This window comes from Engystomops pustulosus, chromosome 7 (assembly GCF_040894005.1).
Source record: "Engystomops pustulosus chromosome 7, aEngPut4.maternal, whole genome shotgun sequence".
NCBI classification, from domain to species: domain Eukaryota; kingdom Metazoa; phylum Chordata; class Amphibia; order Anura; family Leptodactylidae; genus Engystomops; species Engystomops pustulosus.
Genome location: NC_092417.1, coordinates 112,005,051 through 112,026,212, shown reverse-complemented (window position 1 = coordinate 112,026,212; position 21,162 = coordinate 112,005,051). Strand labels below are relative to the sequence as shown.

The window sequence follows — 21,162 nt, the reverse complement described above, 5'->3', positions numbered from 1 at the left end:
TGTAAACAAACAGAGGCACGGCTCTGACGGACTGCGGCGCTGGACACCGGGAGCACAGAAGCAGGTGAGTACGACTTTATTTTTTTAAATGCCCTCCCCAGCCCACTTATTACATCTTTGTAATAGTCGGACAACCCGTTTAAGTGCAATAATTTACAAGAGACACAATGGGAAAATGTATCAAGAGCTTGTGCGCAGTGTTTCCCCTGCCGCGCTCTTTCCGCAGAATATACTAAGAGGCTTCAGTTGCTTAATATATCCTGTATTATAATTCAGTTACTCAATAACTATAGTAAATGAGCCTCGTCCAATTGGTGTGGAGGTGGCTTAGGGAGCGAGGGAGTCTCTATTTCTTGTGTAGAAGCCATGATAAATACCCCTAATTGTCTCTATGACATGAGTAACCTCTTCACGGTCATGTTGTCCATCTTTGGTATCTGATGAAGATATCACACATCTTATTTCATTGCCTGCTAACCCAGAACATGTCTTGGCTGGAGAGACCCAGTGCCACCTGTAGAGGAAACAGGCTGTAAATAGGAGCTTTGTGCTACTCTGCCTGCCAATAATACTACGTCTCTGCATATACTGCCTGTCCTAAAAGTGCACTTGGTCCTTTTTCCTACATGAATAACTGTACATAAGTTTTGGCATTCCCTGCAGGTTTCTGTTGTCAAAAGTGAGGAGACAAAACTTCGACATGAGGATGTTAGCAGGCTACTTTATGAGGTGCAGAGCCTGCGGAGTCAGCAAGAGAACACAGAGTGCCAGATGCAAGATATGAAGCAGTGAGTTGTGTCTGTAGAGATGTGACTTACCACAGAGCATCACCTATTTCATGTAATAATCTGTACCTAATGCTGACATTATCTGAAGAAGTTGCAGGAAACATTTTAAAGAGAACCTGTCAGGCAAATTAACCTCCAAAACTAAATATATTTTCATAAACTGCCATTAGAAAGCATTGCCCCTATCCCTACATTGTCCCTCTACATGCCTACATACTCAAACTATCTGGTTCTAAAGCTGTATGCAAATGACATCCTGTATAAAGAAGAGACACTCCTGCACCTGGCTCCTCTATGTGCTTCCTATGAGATACTCCTATACACATGACTGACAGCCTGTATAATGATGTGACACTCCTGCTGCTGGAGGCCACACCCCCTGCAGCCTGTGTGTATGAGATACTCCTATACACATGACTGACAGCCTGTATAATGATGTGACACTCCTGCTGCTGGCTCCTCTATGTGCTTCCTGGTGCTGATGCCCCCTGCAGCCTGTGTGTGTATGAGATACTGCTATACACATGACTAACAGCTTGTATAATTATGTGCTTCCTGGTGCTGGCTCCTCTATGTGCTTCCTGGTGCTGGTGCCCCCTGCAGCCTGTGTGTATGAGATACTCCTATACACATGACTGACAGCCTGTATAATGATGTGACACTCCTGCTGCTGGCTCCTCCATGTGCTTCCTGGTGCTAGTGCCCCCTGCAGCCTGTGTGTATATGAACTACTCCTATACACATGACTGACAACCTGTATAATGATGTGACACTTCTGGTGCTGGCTCCTCTATGTAATAATTGGTTCTTGCACCCCCTGCAGCCTGTGTGTGTATGATATATTCCTATACACATAGGGATTTAAATGAAAACACCTAGCACCAACTCACACTGTACCCCAGATATGCAATAAAAATGTTTATTGGATCTAAAACTGGAACATATGTGTAGTATACAATTCTATGTTCAAAATGCGAGAATGTATAGGACCTGCAACATAAAAAAGAAATATATACCAAAATCTTTACTGAAATTCTATGATGTATACTAAGTAAACTAAGTAAACATCTCTTTTGCGTTTAAGATCACAGGCTGGGCAAGGAGTAGGGTGGCACTGAAGGGTCCAAGTGCCCACCTCTACAAAAAGTGTGAAACTGATTGAAAATGATAAAAAAAAGCATAGATCATAAAGTATGGATTGTAAAATCATAAAATCATATATGTTCGTGAAAAAGTCCAGAGAGCGAATTCTTTGTACTTCATATGCTTCTTGTAAACAAATGGAAAATAAAAACATAAAAAACATTTTAAAAAATTGTAATATTGAGCTTTCTATTTGTCAGCAAATTTTTAAATGTTATTTATGTTTTTATTTTTCATTTGTTTACAAGAAGCATATGAAGTATAAAGAATTCGCTCTCTGGACTTTTTCACCAACATATATGATTTTATGATTTAACAATCCATACTTTATGATCTATGCTATTTTTTATAATTTTCAATCAGTTTCACACTATTTGTAGTGGTTGGCACTTGGACCCTTCAGTGTCACCCTACTCCTTGCCCAGCCTGTGATCTTAATTGCATTTAATGAGATGTTTACATAGTATACATCATAGAATTTAAGTAAAGATTTTGGTATATATATTTTTTTTATGTTGCAGGTCCTATACATTCTCGCATTTTGAACATAGAATTGTATACTACACATATGTTCCAGTTTTTAATCCAATAAACATTTTTATCGTATATCTCGTGTACAGTGTGAGTTGGTGCTAGATGTTTTCATTTCAATCCATTTTTGTATATTGGTACAGGTTAGGCACCTGTATATTACCTGTTAGCACCTCCACTGTCCCACTATTACTTAGTCTGCGGGGCAAGGTTAGTGCAGAGATAACTGTATATATAAACTCCTATACACATGACGGACAGCCTGTATAATGATGTGATGTTTAATGGTGAAATGGCTCCTCCATGTGCTTCCTGGTGTTGGCACCCCCTGCAGTCTGTGTGTGTATGAGATACTCCTATACACATTACTGACAGCCTGTATAATGGTGTGCTTCCTGGTGCTGGCTCCTCCTTGTGCTTCCTGGTGCTGATGCCCCCTGCGTGTGTATTAGATACTCCTATACACATGACTGACAGCCTGTATAATGATGTGACACTCCTTGTGCTGGCTCCTCTATATGCAGTGCCAGGGCCAATTCTAGCATATTTGCTGCCTGAGGCGAATATTAAAATGCTGCCCCCCCCCCCTCCCGCTCCCCGTTAAGTAAATGCTGAAAAACTTTACTAACAATTAACATCCCCACAGGCAGTTCCCTGACACACTGTGACTGACTTCAGGTTCTGGGAGTCATTAGTGGCATCTAGTACCTTTTAGATGACAATCTCTTCCATCAGTAGGACAATATTCCAGGTTCTCCAATCCATGACGAATTTACGGCCGGATATCTTCAGCTCCGTGCAGCATCTCCACTCGGTGTACCTAAAAATACCACAATCACTTACAGTATAAAGTCTCCTGGATAAAAACACTGTGCTCCTAAATAATATATACCCCTCACAACTAAACTGACCGCACTCTCCCCACATACAAAACATCCCTTCATTATATATATATATATATATATATATATATATATATATATATATATATATATTTCTACTGGAATTATAGCAGGCACAGCCACCAATCAATATAAAAAGCCCCTTATTTATTAATACAGACCCCTAACATTTGTTTTAAATGATGCAAAGTAATCTATTGTATCCTGTAACTAATATATCCCACCCTGTTATTATGTTACATTATTTTACATACAGTGCTGACCAATGTAAATATATAGCACCTCCAGTTTAGTAATATACTGTACCCCATATACAGCCCCCTCACAGCTTAGTAATATACTGTATCCCATATACAGCCCCCCAGCTTAGTAATATATTGTATCCCATATACATCCCCCCAGCTTAGTAATATACTGTATCCCATATACAGCCCCCTCACAGCTTAGTAATATACTGTATCCCATATACAGGCCGTCTTCACGCAGCTCTTCTGTGAGCCGCGGCTCCGCACAGTGACACAGGTGGCGTGACGTCATGACGCCTGTGTCACTGCTTAGAACGGAGCGATGCAGCAGCTGTAAAGGCTGGTGGGCGATTCGGGCGTTAACGGGCATGACAACTCAATACGACAGATCTGGAAGCATTTTTGGTTGACCTGTCAGACATATCAGGAGAGTTGAAAATTATTAGCTAACTCTTTATTGTAAATTTCACCCAGTTGGGCTTTTCTATTATGGCCACAACAATTTTGCTATTCTGCTGAACACGAATGTCTATATGCAATACTAATTACTAATGACAGTATAGATGTAATTTTTAGATCTGTCTCTTTTCTAGGCAGAATGAAGTTCTGTGGCGGGAGGTGGTCTCTTTGAGACAAAACCATTCACAGCAGCAGAAGATCATCAGTAAGGTGAGTCTATAGCAGGCAAATATTATACATCATTAAGGTTGCCATAAATGTCTTAAGTTGATCAAAATGCAGACTTTCAATCTAAAAAGATTGCTACAATTTAAAAGACCACCATTTTAGCCAACCATCACTGTCATCATTGAAAGTCCTCATCAGCCAATAGTCATCATCCTTTTAGGCTCCTTTGCAATGAACTCACGTGGCTGCATTAAAAATTCAGAAACTAAAACCTTCTTCTATTCACAAAAATATTCCCTAGTTTATCATACCATATCATGGTTATTTTATATTAAGCCCCCTTATGGTTGTTTTATATAAAACCTACCTCAACTCCTATGGATTCATTAGATACAGCCCCTCACCCCATGGATTCCTCTTATACAGCCTTATGTGGGCCCCGGCCAATGCCCAGGGATGCCCAGTGCTGGCAGAGTTTGATGTGGTGGAATCTGTCTGATCTTAGTGTAATAATAAACACTTGGAACTCCATAACACAGAATTTTACTGGTGTACAAATTATGACAATCCAAATTCATGTAACGTTTCGGTCTTTACTATAGACCTTCATCAGACACTGAAAGTGAACATAAACAATATAGAAACTAAGTGAATCGATCAAAATTTAAAAAAAATGTCCATTATTCTATCTCTGATTATGTGTGCTCATAACTATGTTTATGCTTTACTGGTATTGTAATCTCGTCTTCCAGTACCCCTGTTTAGACTGTCCTTGTGGTCTATCTGCCACTACACCGGACTATGCACTAATCATGTACATGTGCATGTTTCTCTATGTCCGAATAAGACATAATCGTATTCTCACATATTCATCATTGTGACTTCCAACATCCCTCTATGATTAAGTTATGTACCATATGTACATACTGTACTATATGTTTCCCATTGTATTATACCCTTTATGTCTATGTAAATTATAGCTGTGTTTTTTTTTGGATCGATTCACTTAGTTTCTATATTGTTTTATGTTCACTTTCATCGTCTGAAGAAGGTCTGTAGTAAAGATCGAAACGTTACATGAATTTGGATTGTCATACTTTGTACACCAGTAAAATTCTGTGTTTTTGCATCATCAAATGGAGTGCCAAGTGTTTTATTATTATACTTAACGGACTGGTATCCTACTTGAGCACCCCCTTGCACACCCAAATGCAGTCCTTTACTACTGTCTGTTCTTAGTGAGCTGGATCATTAGGCTCTGCTCTCTAAAAAGAGGTGGCTCTTCTGGTTTTCAGGCAGCTAGACACCCAACCCCACTCCACTTTTAGAATTATTATCAGTTATTAAGTTTTATTGTTTGTAAATATATAGATAGAAAGAGTAATGCAATTAAAGAGTTTTTCCCATAAAAGAAAATTCTCACATCTCAACACCCTAGTGATGTTAGTCATGGGCGGTCTAAGCAGTCTAAGCAGACACAGAAACATATCAACTACTGCCGTCACACAGAAATCCAAGATGGGGGCCACCCGACCCTGAAGTCAGAAGTTACAGGGTCATGTCTAGGGGCAACTGAAATTGAGTACACCAGGACTGATAGAGACAGGTTGGACTTACATCTGTGAAATGCTGTATTTTTGTTAATAACAGTGAATTAGAGAAAGTGTTATTTTGTTATCCCGAGTACAAATAAGAAACTTGTTTTTGTGGGAATACCCCTTTAATATAAAAGAACTTCTATGCATATAATGGTCTCGTTTTTTGTGCTGACCAATAATTTACCAAAGTATCTATAAAAATGTAAATAAATAAATAGATAAAATATGCAAACATATTTCTAAGATAGATATATATATATATATATATATATATATATACATACATATATATATATATATACATAGAGATATTCCCATTTCAGCAAATTAATGTTATTGTTTGTATTATAAAAAGTTATACAATTTTCCAATATACTTTCTGTATCAATTCATCACGGATATACACTCACCGGCCACTTTATTAGGTACACCTGTCCAACTGTTCATTAACACTTAATTTCTAATCAGCCAATCACATGGCGGCAACTCAGTGCATTTAGGCATGTAGACATGGTCAAGACAATCTCCTGCAGTTCAAACCGAGCATCAGTATGGGGAAGAAAGGTGATTTGAGTGCCTTTGAACGTGGCATGGTTGTTGGTGCCAGAAGGGCTGGTCTGAGTATTTCAGAAACTGCTGATCTACTGGGATTTTCACGCATAACCATCTCTAGGGTTTACAGAGAATGGTCCGAAAAAGAAAAAACATCCAGTGAGCGGCAGTTCTGTGGGCGGAAATGCCTTGTTGATGCCAGAGGTCAGAGGAGAATGGGCAGACTGGTTCGAGCTGATATAAAGGCAACAGTGACTCAAATCGCCACCCGTTACAACCAAGGTAGGCAGAAGAGCATCTCTGAACGCAAACTTTCGAACGTACGTCGAACTTTAAGGTAGATGGGCTACAGAAGCAGAAGACCACACTGGGCGCCACTCCTTTCAGCTAAGAACAGGAAACTGAGGCTACAATTTGCATAAGCTCATCGAAATTGGACAGTAGAAGATTGGAAAAACGTTGCTTGGTCTGATGAGTCTCGATTTCTGCTGCGACATTCGGATGGTAGGGTCAGAATTTGGCATCAACAACATGAAAGCATGGATCCATCCTGCCTTGCATCAACGGTTCAGGCTGGTGGTGGTGGTGTCATGGTGTGGGGAATATTTTCTTGGCACTCTTTGGGCCCCTTGGTACCGATTGAGCATCGTTGCAACGCCACAGCCTACCTGAGTATTGTTGCTGACCATGTCCATCCCTTTATGCCCACAATGTACCCAACATCTGATGGCTACTTTCAGCAGGATAATGTGCCATGTCATAAAGCTGGAATCATCTCAGACTGGTTTCTTGAACATGACAATGAGTTGACTGTACTCAAATGGCCTCCACAGTCACCAGATCTCAATCCAATAGAGCATCTTTGGGATGTGGTGGAACGGGAGATTCGCATCATGGATGTGCAGCCAACAAATCTGCGGCAACTGTGTGATGCCATCATGTCAATATGGACCAAAATCTCTGAGGAATGCTTCCAGCACCTTGTTGAATCTATGCCACGAAGAATTGAGGCAGTTCTGAGGTCAAAAGGGGGTCCAACCCGTTACTAGCATGGTGTACCTAATAAAGTGGCCGGTGAGTGTATATATATATATATATATATATATATATAGTATAGTATGTGTATATATATATATATTTATATAGAGTATATGATACAAAGCGCTTTATGACGCCAGTAGCATCTGCATAAGGTATAAGATAAAAATCTGCACTTCTTTAGATATATCTTTGTTTATTTTATCTATTTATTTTATTTAAATTTTTATATATACTTTGATAAGATATTGGTCAGTCCAAAAAACTAGACCACTATATATGCACAGAAGCTACTTTTATTTTAAAGGGAACCTGTCACCAGCAGGACGCCTAAACATACCTTGTAGGGTGTAATAAATGCTGTCCAGGCATGTCCCTATAACGCTGGTGTGTCGGCCGCATGCTGAAATATCACCTTATTTTCCAAGTCATCTACTAGTCAGGGGGGCGGGCTTTGGGGTTGACTAGTCAAGCGTGCACTCAGCCTCTGGTGTTTAGCATCTCCTCTTCAGTCCTGCGCGTATCCAGAGGCCCAAGCGACGGTGAAGTGTGCAGTTTGCAGTTCATGCGCTGTGCATGTTTCTCCCTCCGCCCAATCCATAGGCCGGCAGTAACTGCCAAGTTTCACCGTCACCTCCCCTAATCCCACCCCCTCATGAATACTCTGGACCGCTTACAGCGCTTGTAACTGTAACACTGCTGCATCTGTTGTAGCACTACAGTAAAGTAAAAGTAAAGTAAGCAGCTCCTAGTGCCGTTTTTACAGGTGACAGGTGCTCTTTAAAGCTGGATGCAAATGACCTGAGATGGAGCCAATGAGTCATTATCATATTCAGCAGTCCAGATTATTCATGAGTGGGAGGCACAGCCACACCTCCCAGTGCTTGACTGGCTCCTCTATGTGCTTCCTGGTTCTGGCTGCAGAGCTCCCTGCAGCCTGTGTGTATGAGATCCTCCTAAACGGATGACTGACAGCCTGTGTAATGATGTGACACTCCTGGTGCTGGCTCCTCTGTGTACTTCTTGGTGCCGGCGCCCCCTGCAGCCTGTGTGTGTATGAGATACTCCCATACACTTGACTGACAGACTGTCTAATGATCTGACACTCCTGGCGCTGGCTCCTCTATGTGCTTCCTGGTGCTGGTGCTCCCTGCAGTCTGTGTGTGTATATGAGATATTTCTATACACATGACTACCAGCCTGTATAATGATGTGACACTCCTGGTGCTGGCTCCTCTTTGTGCTTCCTGGTGCTGGCGCCCCTGCAGCCTGTGTGTGTATGAGATACTCCTATACACATGACTGACAGCCTGTATAATGATGTGACACTCCTGGTGCTGGCTCCTCTTTGTGCTTCCTGGTGCTGGTGCCCCCTGCAGCCTGTGTGTACGAGATACTCTTATACACATGACTGACAGCCTGTATAATGATCTGACACTCCTGGCGCTGGCTCCTCTATGTGCTTCCTGGTGCTGGCACCCCCTGCAGTCTGTGTGTGTATGAGATACTCCTATACACTCCTATGACTGCATCCTGTAGCAGTTGTAACCGCCTGACATGCTGCTATACACTACTTATGTATCTGAGGTCTGTGTAGATAAAGGCAGCGGATAAAGCACTAGCAATGGTTTACTATACATTACACACAGACATGAGCAGGGGGAGGAGAGCGGAGGGGTAACAGGAGTGACATCACTTTCTTTCTTCATATGCCCAGGCTCATTTACATAATAAAATAAAGATGATATTAGAATGATTAACATATGAATCAACTAGATAAAGGCTGGTATGGAATCCTTGTGGCAGTTGTGACAGAATTAGTTACAGAGACCTGATGACAGGTGTTCATTAAATTGTCTAAGTTTATTTGCCATAATTGCCATAATGGTGATGAATAACCTATAATAATTCCAAACAAATCTAATTCACTAGTGTCAGGGAAATATCCCCATATCTCGATGTGATGTGTGGTTCCAAATCATTGTATAGTACGAGCTGCTCGGTGAATCACTCAGACCTTCACATGTTTGAGAGAATTCCAATTTATTTAGGTTGCAGACAGTTTTTATAGGTTCTTGAGACAAAGGAACCTACTGACAATACCCACATTCCAATAGCCCTCAAGAGGAGCTATCAGTGTAAAATGATCTGTGTACTCGGGGGGATGGTGCATAGGGGTCTTTTCTATCAATAGAGCCAAAGAAGAAGACATATAGAGGGAGAACACAATAGAAAATGGATTATGTTCCCTCCCAATTCCTCCCTTTTTGTGAATAATTTCAGGTACTGCTCAGGTGGTACATTGACATGTGCTAGTCACACATCCAGGACTTATGTAACCCTTCACCTGCTTCACTCCTGAGCATCCTGAACATTATATCACAACACAATTCATGTAAATCCACTGTAAAGGGTAGAATCTCTACATCCTATTGGTGTATATCCTTATACATGTCAGCCTACCAACCCCTGAGTACTATTAGACATGGTATGCGGCGCACACACTGTAGTAGGAGTGGTAGGAGTGGTAATGTCCATAGCAGCATCGAGCTACACAGATTCATGTTCAACAGTCTCTGGGTCCTGCGCCCTTCTTCAGCTGTCGCTGTCTCGTTGTAGTTTCTATACGTGGATATGTCACAGGTATTTGGGATGACACTTCAAAAGACTCTCAGGTGTCACATCAGGACCATCTCATCACCTGGGTGCAGGTCCTCTGCTCTAGGTTCCAGGTTCTGGAACTGAAACAGATACTTGGTTATGCACCTAAGAAAAAAATATATCTGCAGGTTTTGGACACCCCACCAATTCTCTATGACACCTCTGGACAACCTTAGGGAAGTATGTTCATCCATGGGGCAATTCTAAAAACAACCTCAGTAGGTGAAAAGAATTTTTAATCCCTAGAGCTCTCGTCAACTATATTACTGCCCCAATAGGGATTATTACTTTAGTCTCTAGAATAAGTGGACTAACGTATTCCTCGATCCCTGGCTGTGGTCTTTACAGTTGCTTTAGTTACAGGATAGGGTTCAGATTACCCAGAAAAGAGGTCCACACACATAAGTACATGTTCATAGCTACTTACCTTTGGTAGCTGTACTTAGCCAATCTGCAGCCTCTGGAAGGGGTAAAGCGGCTTTGGAGTGTATATATGAGGGTCTTCACTACTCTCCCTACATTGTACTAGGTATATATAAACTTGTGTAAATGGACAGTAGCAAAAGTGAATCTAAGTGATACTCCATGCTTATCCACCACGGAGCATATAGAGTCTTAAACTGGTGTCTCACCCTGTGGGTGCACATAGGGTAAAGGGCCCTTGGCAGACATTGCTTGTCACCTTTTTTGCCATAGTCCACCCTCCATCCATGGGGTCCCAGTTACTCCGGTCTTGCTTCCTCACCCGTGAAGCCGGTTTCTATATAGACAGGAGTATAGATAACCCTACTGGGCCAGCATGGGTCACGGACTGTACTGATCCAGGCTCCTTTCCCCTAGGCTTTCTAATAACCAGTATGGTCACTTCATGTATTAGAGCTTTATAGGTTTTACCTTCTAGGATGGACCTTTATTGTAACACTAAGGCCTCTATCAGCTATTTCAAAGTCTCATAGTTGTTGATATACTTACTATATGAGGTTAGGAATCATAAGGAATACCAAAAGAGTCAGATTCTTACCCTCTGCCACTTAACACCCCTCCATCAGTGCCCTCACCTCCGCCTCCTGTACAGACAGGTAGGTCAGGAGTGGTTCTGGTTCTGTTACCTCATGTTGTGTGACCGCTGCACATCTGATGTAGAATTAACCCCATTCCTGGTTTCTAAAGCCATCTACAAAAAAACTCAAAATGCAGATTAGTGATATATTCAGTTTTGACATATTAAAAGGTAACTGGTTCATTAATCATTAAGATAATAGAAAATTTTAAATACAACCCGTTTACCTCATGTCTCCCCCCTTTGAATCTAGCGAAAGTAGTGGAGCTGGATTCAATACATCATAAAGAGGGCACATTATAACCAAGGTTTCTAGTCATGAAGAGGTAAAATACTATCAGGATAGTCCAAAACTACCACAGAAGCTTTTTATACACAGGCAGCAGTAGGATACAAAACCAAGAAGGATCCAGGTTGTCATGTGACACACGATCAGCACAGCTTCCGGCCTGTGTCCTCTCCTCTGAGGTGCTTGGCTTAAACTTAAATGAGAACAATAGAAAGTGAACAATATATTCCAGAAAAACACAGTTTTGGGACCAATGCCGATGTATCAATGCTGTATAATTATAAAACTATACAGTCATCCTGGGGACACATACTGGGCAGAAGCATCACTAGAGACAGTGACGTAGGAGGCTTCTAGGGATGCTATAACTTCTGCCTAAAAAGCTCCTAATAATAATCTCAGTCATAGCTGCTGAATAGGACTAATAGTGTAGGGATCATAGGGAGGTTTTACTCCTGGTTAAAACATTACAATTACAGATGTTGCACCGAATCAAACCCAAAATCTACTTAGGGCCATGAGGGTTATCAGTCCTCAGTAATGAACACACATTCTCATTGTTCCTTTCTTCTCTTAACATTCCAACGTGTGCTCCCCCTCCCCCCCCCCCTCCTGTGTTCACTGAGACAAGGGGGGAGGCAGCCCCCTCCTTCTCCCTGTGGTGTCTGTAGTACTAGGTGTCCCAGCATACCAGGAGAACAAAGAAAGAATCTAACACACCATTGTAACATCTAAGTTCACTCCATCATCCTACACAAATTGCAAAAACTTTTGACCACACCCTTCAAACTTTAGGTGTATTATAAAGTTTTACACTACATGTCTGATGTTTTTAAACATAAATCACAGGATTTCTCAGGTCCAAGCCTGCAATGAACAATGTCCACAATTGTGTGCTGTGCTTTCCTCACATCTGGTAATACCATTATTACTATACATGATATAGACAAAACACATATTTATATCTTTGCCATAATCTGCAGGACGGTATAATGGAATAAACTCATAGAACATCTACAGTATCTGGCAAGGGTCAGCTCAGGGAATCCAATTAGGACTGCACAACCGTCCAGGAGCTCTCCCCACAGAAGACCAAAATCCGTAACAAATATGTTACTACCTGGGTTTTTGGACTTTGAAATTCTGAGAGGTGACTCCTAGATAAGCAGGCACAGTCTCCCACATTTATTCCCTGGGTACTATATCTTAGTTGTCTTCTAAAGTTACAGCAATACAGCTGAGCGGACTGTGGGTGCAAATCCAAAGATCTTTAGGCAATGCATTATTACCCATACCACTGCTCTACTGCCCCCTACAGGAGAAACATCTGAAGACTACGTCTTTGTTCTGTGCAGAGCCCGCACTTTTTCTAATCCAGTCCTGACCGGATATATTCCAGTGTGGGGGTTGGGTCGAGGTGCCACATTGCATTCACATGTCTCCACCAGTCTGTTTCTTTGTTTCCATACATCAATTCATCCACCATTTTAGGGTGGAGGCAGAACTTTTTCCTGAATGTTGTCTTTGTCTTTTGTCTGTCCAACGTTTTTGTCCATCATCGTCATAACACTCATACAACACACAATTTCCTATGGCTGTTTCTTTATAACCTCCTCTGGTCACTTCCTCTGTAACTTTCTTCTATCCACTTGCAATTTCCATCATATCATCATCATGCAACCAGCCTTTGTTCTTTTAAGAACCTTTCCATTTACCAACATACAAACAACCATCTTTTGATATACTTGTCCTTTTCCAACACTCTCTGACATCCTTTTACAGCCTCTTTTTTTTATCATTCAAGATCCGTACGTCTGGTTTTCCCTCTGAATTGCCTCTCATCCTACCTAGCAATTTTTCCCATAATTTTCTATATATCTCTAGTGCCGGCACACACTCGCAGTCACTCACTCTTCCATAGGGCAGTTTTAACCACTTCTAATTCTAAATTTTTTTTTTCTTTTTTTTTTTTAAACCGTTTGCCCGTCAAGAAATGACTGCAGTCCCCTTCCTTGAAGCAGCTCTGGATCCTACCACACAAAATAAATTTATAAAGTCCGACTGTCCAAACTCAGTCTACTTTGTCTCAAGCGAATTACGTTCCAAAAAGCTGCTCGTCTAGGAAACTCTTTAGGTAGGGGCAATTCCTGGATGTAACGTTCTTAAAACCAGTACAGTACAGTATCACAATAGCGCTATCAAACACACATGTTCAAACTCACACAATAGCCATATACACTACCACACATCACATGGAGTTTTCAAATAAACTAACGAGATTCTTTGGACTGGGCAATATAGGCATGCAACTCACAGGACGTGGGGCCATCCAAACAAGGAGAGACAGAGCAATTTTGTAAGAAAAAAGCTTCTTACCTTTTTGTGCAGCTGCATGGTCTGTCTGTCCTGAAAGGATGATCCCTAAATTCTCCGGTAGGCGTCATGCAAACCCATGTCCCTGTTCGGGCGCCATGTTTTGTCAGGGAAATATCCCCATATCTCGATGTGATGTGTGGTTCCAAATCATTGTATAGTACGAGCTGCTCGGTGAATCACTCAGACCTTCACATGTTTGAGAGAATTCCAATTTATTTAGGCTGCATACAGTTTTTATAGGTTCTTGAGACAAAGGAACCTACTGACCATACCCACATTCCAATAGCCCTCAAGAGGAGCTATCAGTGTAAAATGATCTGTGTACTCGGGGGGATGGTGCATAGGGGTCTTTTCTATCAATAGAGCCAAAGAAGAAGACATATAGAGGGAGAACACAATAGAAAATGGATTATGTTCCCTCACACTAGTGATACCCTAATGTTGTTCCACACTAGGTATTTATCCAATTAGTTTGTGCCTTCTTTTCAGTTACATATATATACTCCACTTTTAACTTGCTTTTTTCTGGTTAAAAGGGTTATGGTTACTGCAGAAGGGGTGAGGTGTTATACTAATAGGGGCATGGTTAAGAGAGTCGTCATTCTCAGCCAAGAACCGACTTCCATTGTTCACCTGAAACAGGCAGCCCTTAGAGCTGACTCGTTCCTGAGTGACCCATCACCAGTTGGATAAATGTGGCGGAGAGGAGACTGAAACAGGCTGCAACTGTTTCACATAATCACAGTCATAAGTTTTCAGACCCTTAACTTACATGCTGTCTATTTCCTTCTGATCCTCCTTGAGAACGTTCTACTCCTTCATTGGAGTCCAGCTGTGTTTAATTAAACTGACTGGACTTGTTCAGGAAAGGCACACACCTTATATATATATATATATAAGGTCTTGCAGCTAACAGTGCGTGTCAGAGCACATGAGAATCATGAGGTCTAAGGAACTGCCCAATAATCCCAGAGACAGAATTGTGGCAAGGCACAGATCTAGCCAAGGTTACAAAACAAGAGCACAGTGGCCCTCATATTCCTTAAATGGAAGAAGTTTGGGACAACCACAACTCTTCCTCTAGCTGGCCGTCCAGCCAAACTAATCAATCTTGGTAGCCTTGGCGATAGAGGTGAAGAAGACCCCTAAGATCACTGTGGCTAAGCTCCAGGTATGCGGTAGGTAGATGGAAGAAAGTTCCACAAAGTCAACTATTACTGGAGTCAAGGCTTTATGTGTCGATGGAATCCTCTCCTCAGTGCAGGACATATGAAAGCCTGCATACAGTTTGCAAAAAAACACATGAAGGACCCAGACTATGGGAATTAAGATTCTCTTACTAAGATTGATTGGTGTTACACTGTAAACACTGAACATTGTAAATAAAACTCAAAAAACATTTTAAAAAAAGATTTTTTATTAATACTCTTAAAAAAAGTGATTAGAAAAATTACGCGCCTCAAAATAAGACCTCTACAGACAACAACTCTTCTCGCAAAAAATAAGCCCTTAACTAGATTTGTCAGCTGTAAAATAAAAAAATTATGCCTATGAAAAGATGGTGATACTAAAGTTAACAACATTTTCTCCAAAATTAGTTTTTATTCAGTAAAATTGGGGAAAAAATAAGAAATCCATATAAACAACCAAAAAATAAAGGAAAACAATCTTACCAAAAATTTATCATTTTCATTTCCTCCACCAACAAAGAGTTAATAAAAAGAAAAGTGCATCTCATATGGCAAAACAATAAACCCCTATATCTTCTACATTAAAAAAAAGCCTTTACAATTTGACAATGAAAACCTGCTCCGTCCATTCTATGCCCGATTGTGTGCCCATTCAGCAGGTTACCACCACATGTGGGGTATCGGCATACTTAACCCCTTCCCGACGCATGGAGTCCCGGTGCATGGAGAGGGCTCACGGGCCGAGCCCTCTCCATAGCCGGAAAGTCTATGCTGCTAGTCTTTGCTAGCACCGATCGCGGGTGTTTTCTCCGCGATCGCCGCCGGCAATGCTGCCGGCGGCTTCAAAGAAATGGCGCCGCATGGGCGCCGCCATCTTGTCGTGGATCGCTGCTCCCCGATGACGTCACGGGGAGCGGCGATCTGTCGCCATGGTAACCTCGGGTGTTCCGAACACCCGAGGCTACTTCGTTTTAACCCATGCATTACAATGTGCTAAATGCACATTGTAATGCATGGGGGGTAAAATCCACATATACTGCCATACTGTAGTATGGCAGTATATGATAGGATCGATCAGACTACCTAGGGAGTCTGAAAAATAGTAAAAGTAAAAATAAAAAAAAAGTTTAAAAAAAAAAATTATAATAAAAAAACCTAAAAATTCTAATCACCCCCCTTTCCCTAGAACTGATATAAAAATAAATAAACAGTAAAAATCATAAACACATTAGGTATCGCCGCGTCCGAAAATGCCCGATCTATCAAAATATGATAATGTTTTTTCACTGTGTTGAACCCCGTAACGGAAAATAGCGTCCAAAGTCGAAAATGGCATTTTTTTGCTATTTTGAAAAATATAAAAAAATTTATAAAAAGTGATCAAAAGGTCGCACAGTCCCAAAAATTATAGTAATGAAAACGGCATCAAAATTCGCAAAAAAATGACACTATCCACAGCTCCGTACACCAAAGTATGAAAAAGTTATTGGCCCCAGAAAATGGCAAAATAAAAAAAAAATATTTTGTACAGGAGGTTTTAATTTTTTTAAATGTATGAAAACATTGTAAAACCTATACAAATTTGGTATCCACGTGATCGTACTGACCCAAAGAATAAAGTAGACATGTCATTTGGGACGCAGAGTGAAAGCTGTAAAATCCAAGCCCACAAGAAAACGTCACAAATGTGGTTTTTCACCATTTTCACTGCATTTGGAATTTTTTTCCCGCTTCCCAGTACACACCATAGAATATTAAATACCGTCACTATGAAGTGCAATTTGTTATGCAGAAAATAAGCCATAACACAGCTCTTTATGTGGAAAAATAAAAAAGTTATAGATTTTTGAAGTTGGTGAGTGAAAAATGGAAGTGAAAAAACTAAAAAAGGCCAAGTCGTTAAGGGGTTAAGAGAAATCGGGTTTTAAACTTTGTGGAGCCTTTTGTAATTTAATCCATTTGAAATGGATGTATTGTCCAAAAATATTATAATTTGTAAACCTCACCTCCATTTTATTTTACCCTTTAAAACACCTAAAGGGTTAACAAACCTCTTAAAAATGCTTTTTGATACGTTGAGAGGTGCAGTTTCCTAAATTAATTTAGGGTAATTTAAGAGTCTTGCTGTTATTTAGGCCTCTCACAGTCAATTGAAAGTTGAGCAGGTCCCTCTAAATACAGGTTTTGGCGTTTTTCCAAAAAATGTGACAAATGGCCCCCAAATTTTAAGCCTCATAAAATTCTAGGAAAATATGTGGTTTCTTAAAAAAAACATGCAACATAAAGCAGAAATTTGGGCAATGTAAGTTATGAATTAATATACATAGTATAGAATTTGGAGCTATGAAAATGGAGAATGAAGAATCTTTCGAAATTTTTGCCACATTTACATTTTATAACTTATGTCAAAAAGATATCATCAAAATTTTTAACTCATTTGAGTCTCAAAATTCCCTGGATATGTTAAAGCGTTCCAAACCTATAACCACTTATATTGATTTGAAAAATGGGGCTGTGTCTTTGAGGCCAAAATAGGCTGATTCCAGAAGGGCTTAATAAATTTGCAAAAATATCAACATTTCTGTTTTTTTCTGTCTAGATGGGGTGTTCAGTGGGCAAAAAAAGAACGTTTTTGATCTTATCAATTGCCTGCAATGAAACAAAGTGTAGAGTGAAGAATTTAAAGGGGTCTGAATCCTTCCCGCACCCACTGTACATGCTAATGGTGGTATTCAACTTCAAGGGCTCATTTACAGTGATAAATGTAGATACCATAATAAGTTGTTTTGCTCTGTTTTGGAAGCCTCCAAAGGTTGAAAGGTTAATTAGTTGTGTTACTAACACCTGATTATGTGTTTTTTCATGACAGTTAATCCAGTTTCTATTCGGACAGTTGCCTCCTGGCCCCTCCAGTACTGGGATAAAGAGAAAGATGTGAGTGCCTGCAGGAGATCACCCCCACCGGCTCACAAAACTCCCCACCAACAAAATCACAAGCTCAGCGAGGCCTCGAGTGCAGGTCACCTGACCCGCTCACCCTAGTAATGGGCACTGAATGGACCTGCTGAGTCAGAACTGCTGACCACTGGCTTTCAAATTACTGTGTACAAAGTGCAGTCTCAGCTCCTGGGACTATTGTAGGGGCAGAGAAAGAAAGGGAAAAGCATCCCAAAATAGACAAATAAGCATAACAACCAAAAACTGACAACTGGGGTAATGTATAGAATCTGAACACCCTTGTGGACCAAACCAGTGTATAAAGAACCTATTACAGACATCTACCATCAGTTTGACATACTTGTTTCTATATGCCCCTTTTAATGCACAAAAAACAGAACCAATTAGTGCATAAAGGAAAGAGCATGTTACACTGGACATCTAACATCAATCAAACTGATGGTAGATGTCCTTTAACATGTTGAAAAGTTAGAGGAAAAAACACCTGCATTGTGAGAAAATGATGCCCAAAATTACATTTCTGTGCCATGAACTTCTGTATAATGGCTTAATTTTGTCCATTACAGAATTAGGGACCTCAGGATATTGTACCATCATCCCTTTGTAGGTTCTATCGTTGATATGAAAGGCAAGGGGTGGGGGATTTGGAGTTTTGTTGTACAAATGCCCAAAACCATGGTAGGGGATATATTGGATGTAGACGTAATACTTGCAACTTTTTGGCTGAGGGAGGACCACATAAGAAGACACAACTATTATAATGGTACCTGGCTGAATTTTGTCTTGAGCCCTTGGTGCTTCAAGTATGGCTATATGCACACACGCATTTCTTTTGGGTATGTGATAGTACAAAGCTCCATGTGCGCTATTTCTACTGCCTTCTATCGAACCAACTGACCAAGCCACACATTTTGTCACATATTTTGATCCTCTCCCTGCCTCAGGACAGTCCATGTCTATTTCCAATGTATGGGGCCTGTGAAAAGCATATATGTTTGTGTCCAGGTAACCTTACATCTAGGAATGTCATACAATGTGTAAATGTATGGAAGAATAGAAGGAATGCAGAAGTACAGTGTAGTAATAGTTAAACCTAATAATTTAAAAGAGCAACTTCCTTCATTTTACACTTCCAATTGTATTTCCAGGATTGCTGATATATTGTGCATAACCAGTTTGCCAAGATAAAGCTCTCACACAAATGCTCATTTTAAATGAGCTTATTCAACACCCAGTTATTTCAGTATGCTAGTTAGAAATTGAACTTTTCTGGGAAGTTACAGTTTTGTCTTATGATTTAAATTATCTGTTTTTATAATAAAAGGTTTTTTTTTCTTTAGACCTCTTATGTTGGATGATGGAAACTCTGGCCTACCACTGTCAAAATTTAGTAGGCACCTTCCTGTAGATTCCTTGCATGATCCATATTACATTCAGTCGGTAAGCTTTCCCTTCATTTGCTTGTTTTATAAGATGTTGGTATTGGGGTGTTCATGGTATATTGTCTGACTAAGACTACTTGCACAAGAACGTTTTTTGTGGTCAGCTTTTCATCAGTTACATCCACAGGAAAAAGGCCATGAATCATTCCTATGTCATTTGTTTTGCGGATCAGGAAAAAAAAACGCAAGGCTGGCATATGATGTCACTAACTTTTCAAAAGCCTTGAAGGGTTACATAATTGTATTAAGTAGCAGCTGATCCACAAATGTGTGTCATTCGAGTGGCATCAGTATTTTTCACTGACCTTCTGCCTTGTATCTGACTCCGATACCAGTCCATAAAAACAAGCAGGATTAGGATCTGCTCTGAGTTTTCTACAGCCTTCTCACGCATCAGCAAAATACATGTTCATGTCTATAAGTCTATTGAAATCAATGTGTCAGTGTTCAATTCGCAAAAAAAAAAAACATATAGCACACGCGAAAAAACAATGTTTGTGTGCATGTAGCCTAACACATTTACAACAATCCATATGTTTGCCTCAAGTGGCAGATAACGAGCAAATATTTGGCAGATATAAAAAAAGGGGAAAAAATGAGTTCACTAGTAATATAAGACATTATAGGACACTTTGCGATCCTCCTCTATCAGCTATACAGTTTAGCAGTGGTATATATTGTGGAAATTCAATGGAAAGATGCTGACACCGTAATTCAAAATAAAATCATAAAAAGATGGTTTCAAAAAAAATGGGTGACACTACTGAATAAATTTAATAACACAGTACACTACTGCCAGTACAGTGTTTTTGCAAATATTCTGTAAGGACAGAATATTTATATTTAGCTCCAACATCTTTGCTCTATAAAATAGCAGTAACAGCATGGAGTTACAGTAGTCATGGCAAATATTATCACAGTCACTCAAGATTTTATGCATCCCCACCACAGTAAGTTGGGGTAAGGAGTATTGTGGGGTGCAACTTAAGCTGCAACTTAAAACTCTGCACATAAAGGTGTGTTCTGGTTTCCGATTCACATCGGTTGCCACATTTATATTAAAAGTCTGACATAATTCTGAGTCATGTTCATGAAACTAAGTGTACCAAAGAAAAACTGGTGCACTCAGTTTAAGCAAGATTGGGGTGCGCCAGATTATTGGAGAACGTGCGGCTTATCACTGTTTTAGCAGACTATTGCACACCAGTTTCTCCACTGGTTTCCCATGTCATAGCTAATTTAATTCAACCCCTTAAGGACGCAGGTTTTTTGCTCATTTCTCGCTCTCCCCCTTCAGAAATCCATAACTTTTTCATTTTTCCGTGTACAGAGCTGTGTGAGGGCATATTTTGTGCGTAACAAATTTTACTTTCCCATGATGTTATTTATTATTCCAGGCCGTGTACTGGGAAGCAGGAAAAAAATTCCAAATGTGGAAAAATGTAAAAAAAAATGCATGTGCGTCATGTTCTTGTGGGCTCAGTTTTAACGACTTTCACTCTGCGCACCAAATAACACCTTATTTTTTGCAAAATGAGCGGACATTTTCATTGCTCCCATTTAAGGACTGTGCAACATTTTGATCACTTTTTATTACATTGAAAAAGGTGTAAAAGTCGGATTTCGGACATTTGGGTGCCATTTCCCGTTTTGGAGGTCACCGTCGGCAATAACCATTTTTATATTTTGTGCATTTTGGGACCCGGCGATACCGAATGTGTTTGTGATTTTTACGGTTTATTATGTTTTATATCAGTTCTAG

General features: G+C 40.3%; 1 protein-coding gene across 1 annotated transcript in view; it reads left to right on the top strand.

The window, feature by feature from the left end:
- HSF4 (heat shock transcription factor 4) overlaps window positions 1-21,162 on the top strand; it is a 65,962-nt gene that overhangs the window by 31,987 nt on the left and 12,813 nt on the right. Inside the window, exons 4-7 of the mRNA XM_072117589.1 lie at window positions 664-788; window positions 4,203-4,278; window positions 17,870-17,934; window positions 19,299-19,398. Coding sequence (XP_071973690.1) covers window positions 664-788; window positions 4,203-4,278; window positions 17,870-17,934; window positions 19,299-19,398 — 366 coding nt within the window. The remainder of the gene's footprint in view (window positions 1-663; window positions 789-4,202; window positions 4,279-17,869; window positions 17,935-19,298; window positions 19,399-21,162) is intronic.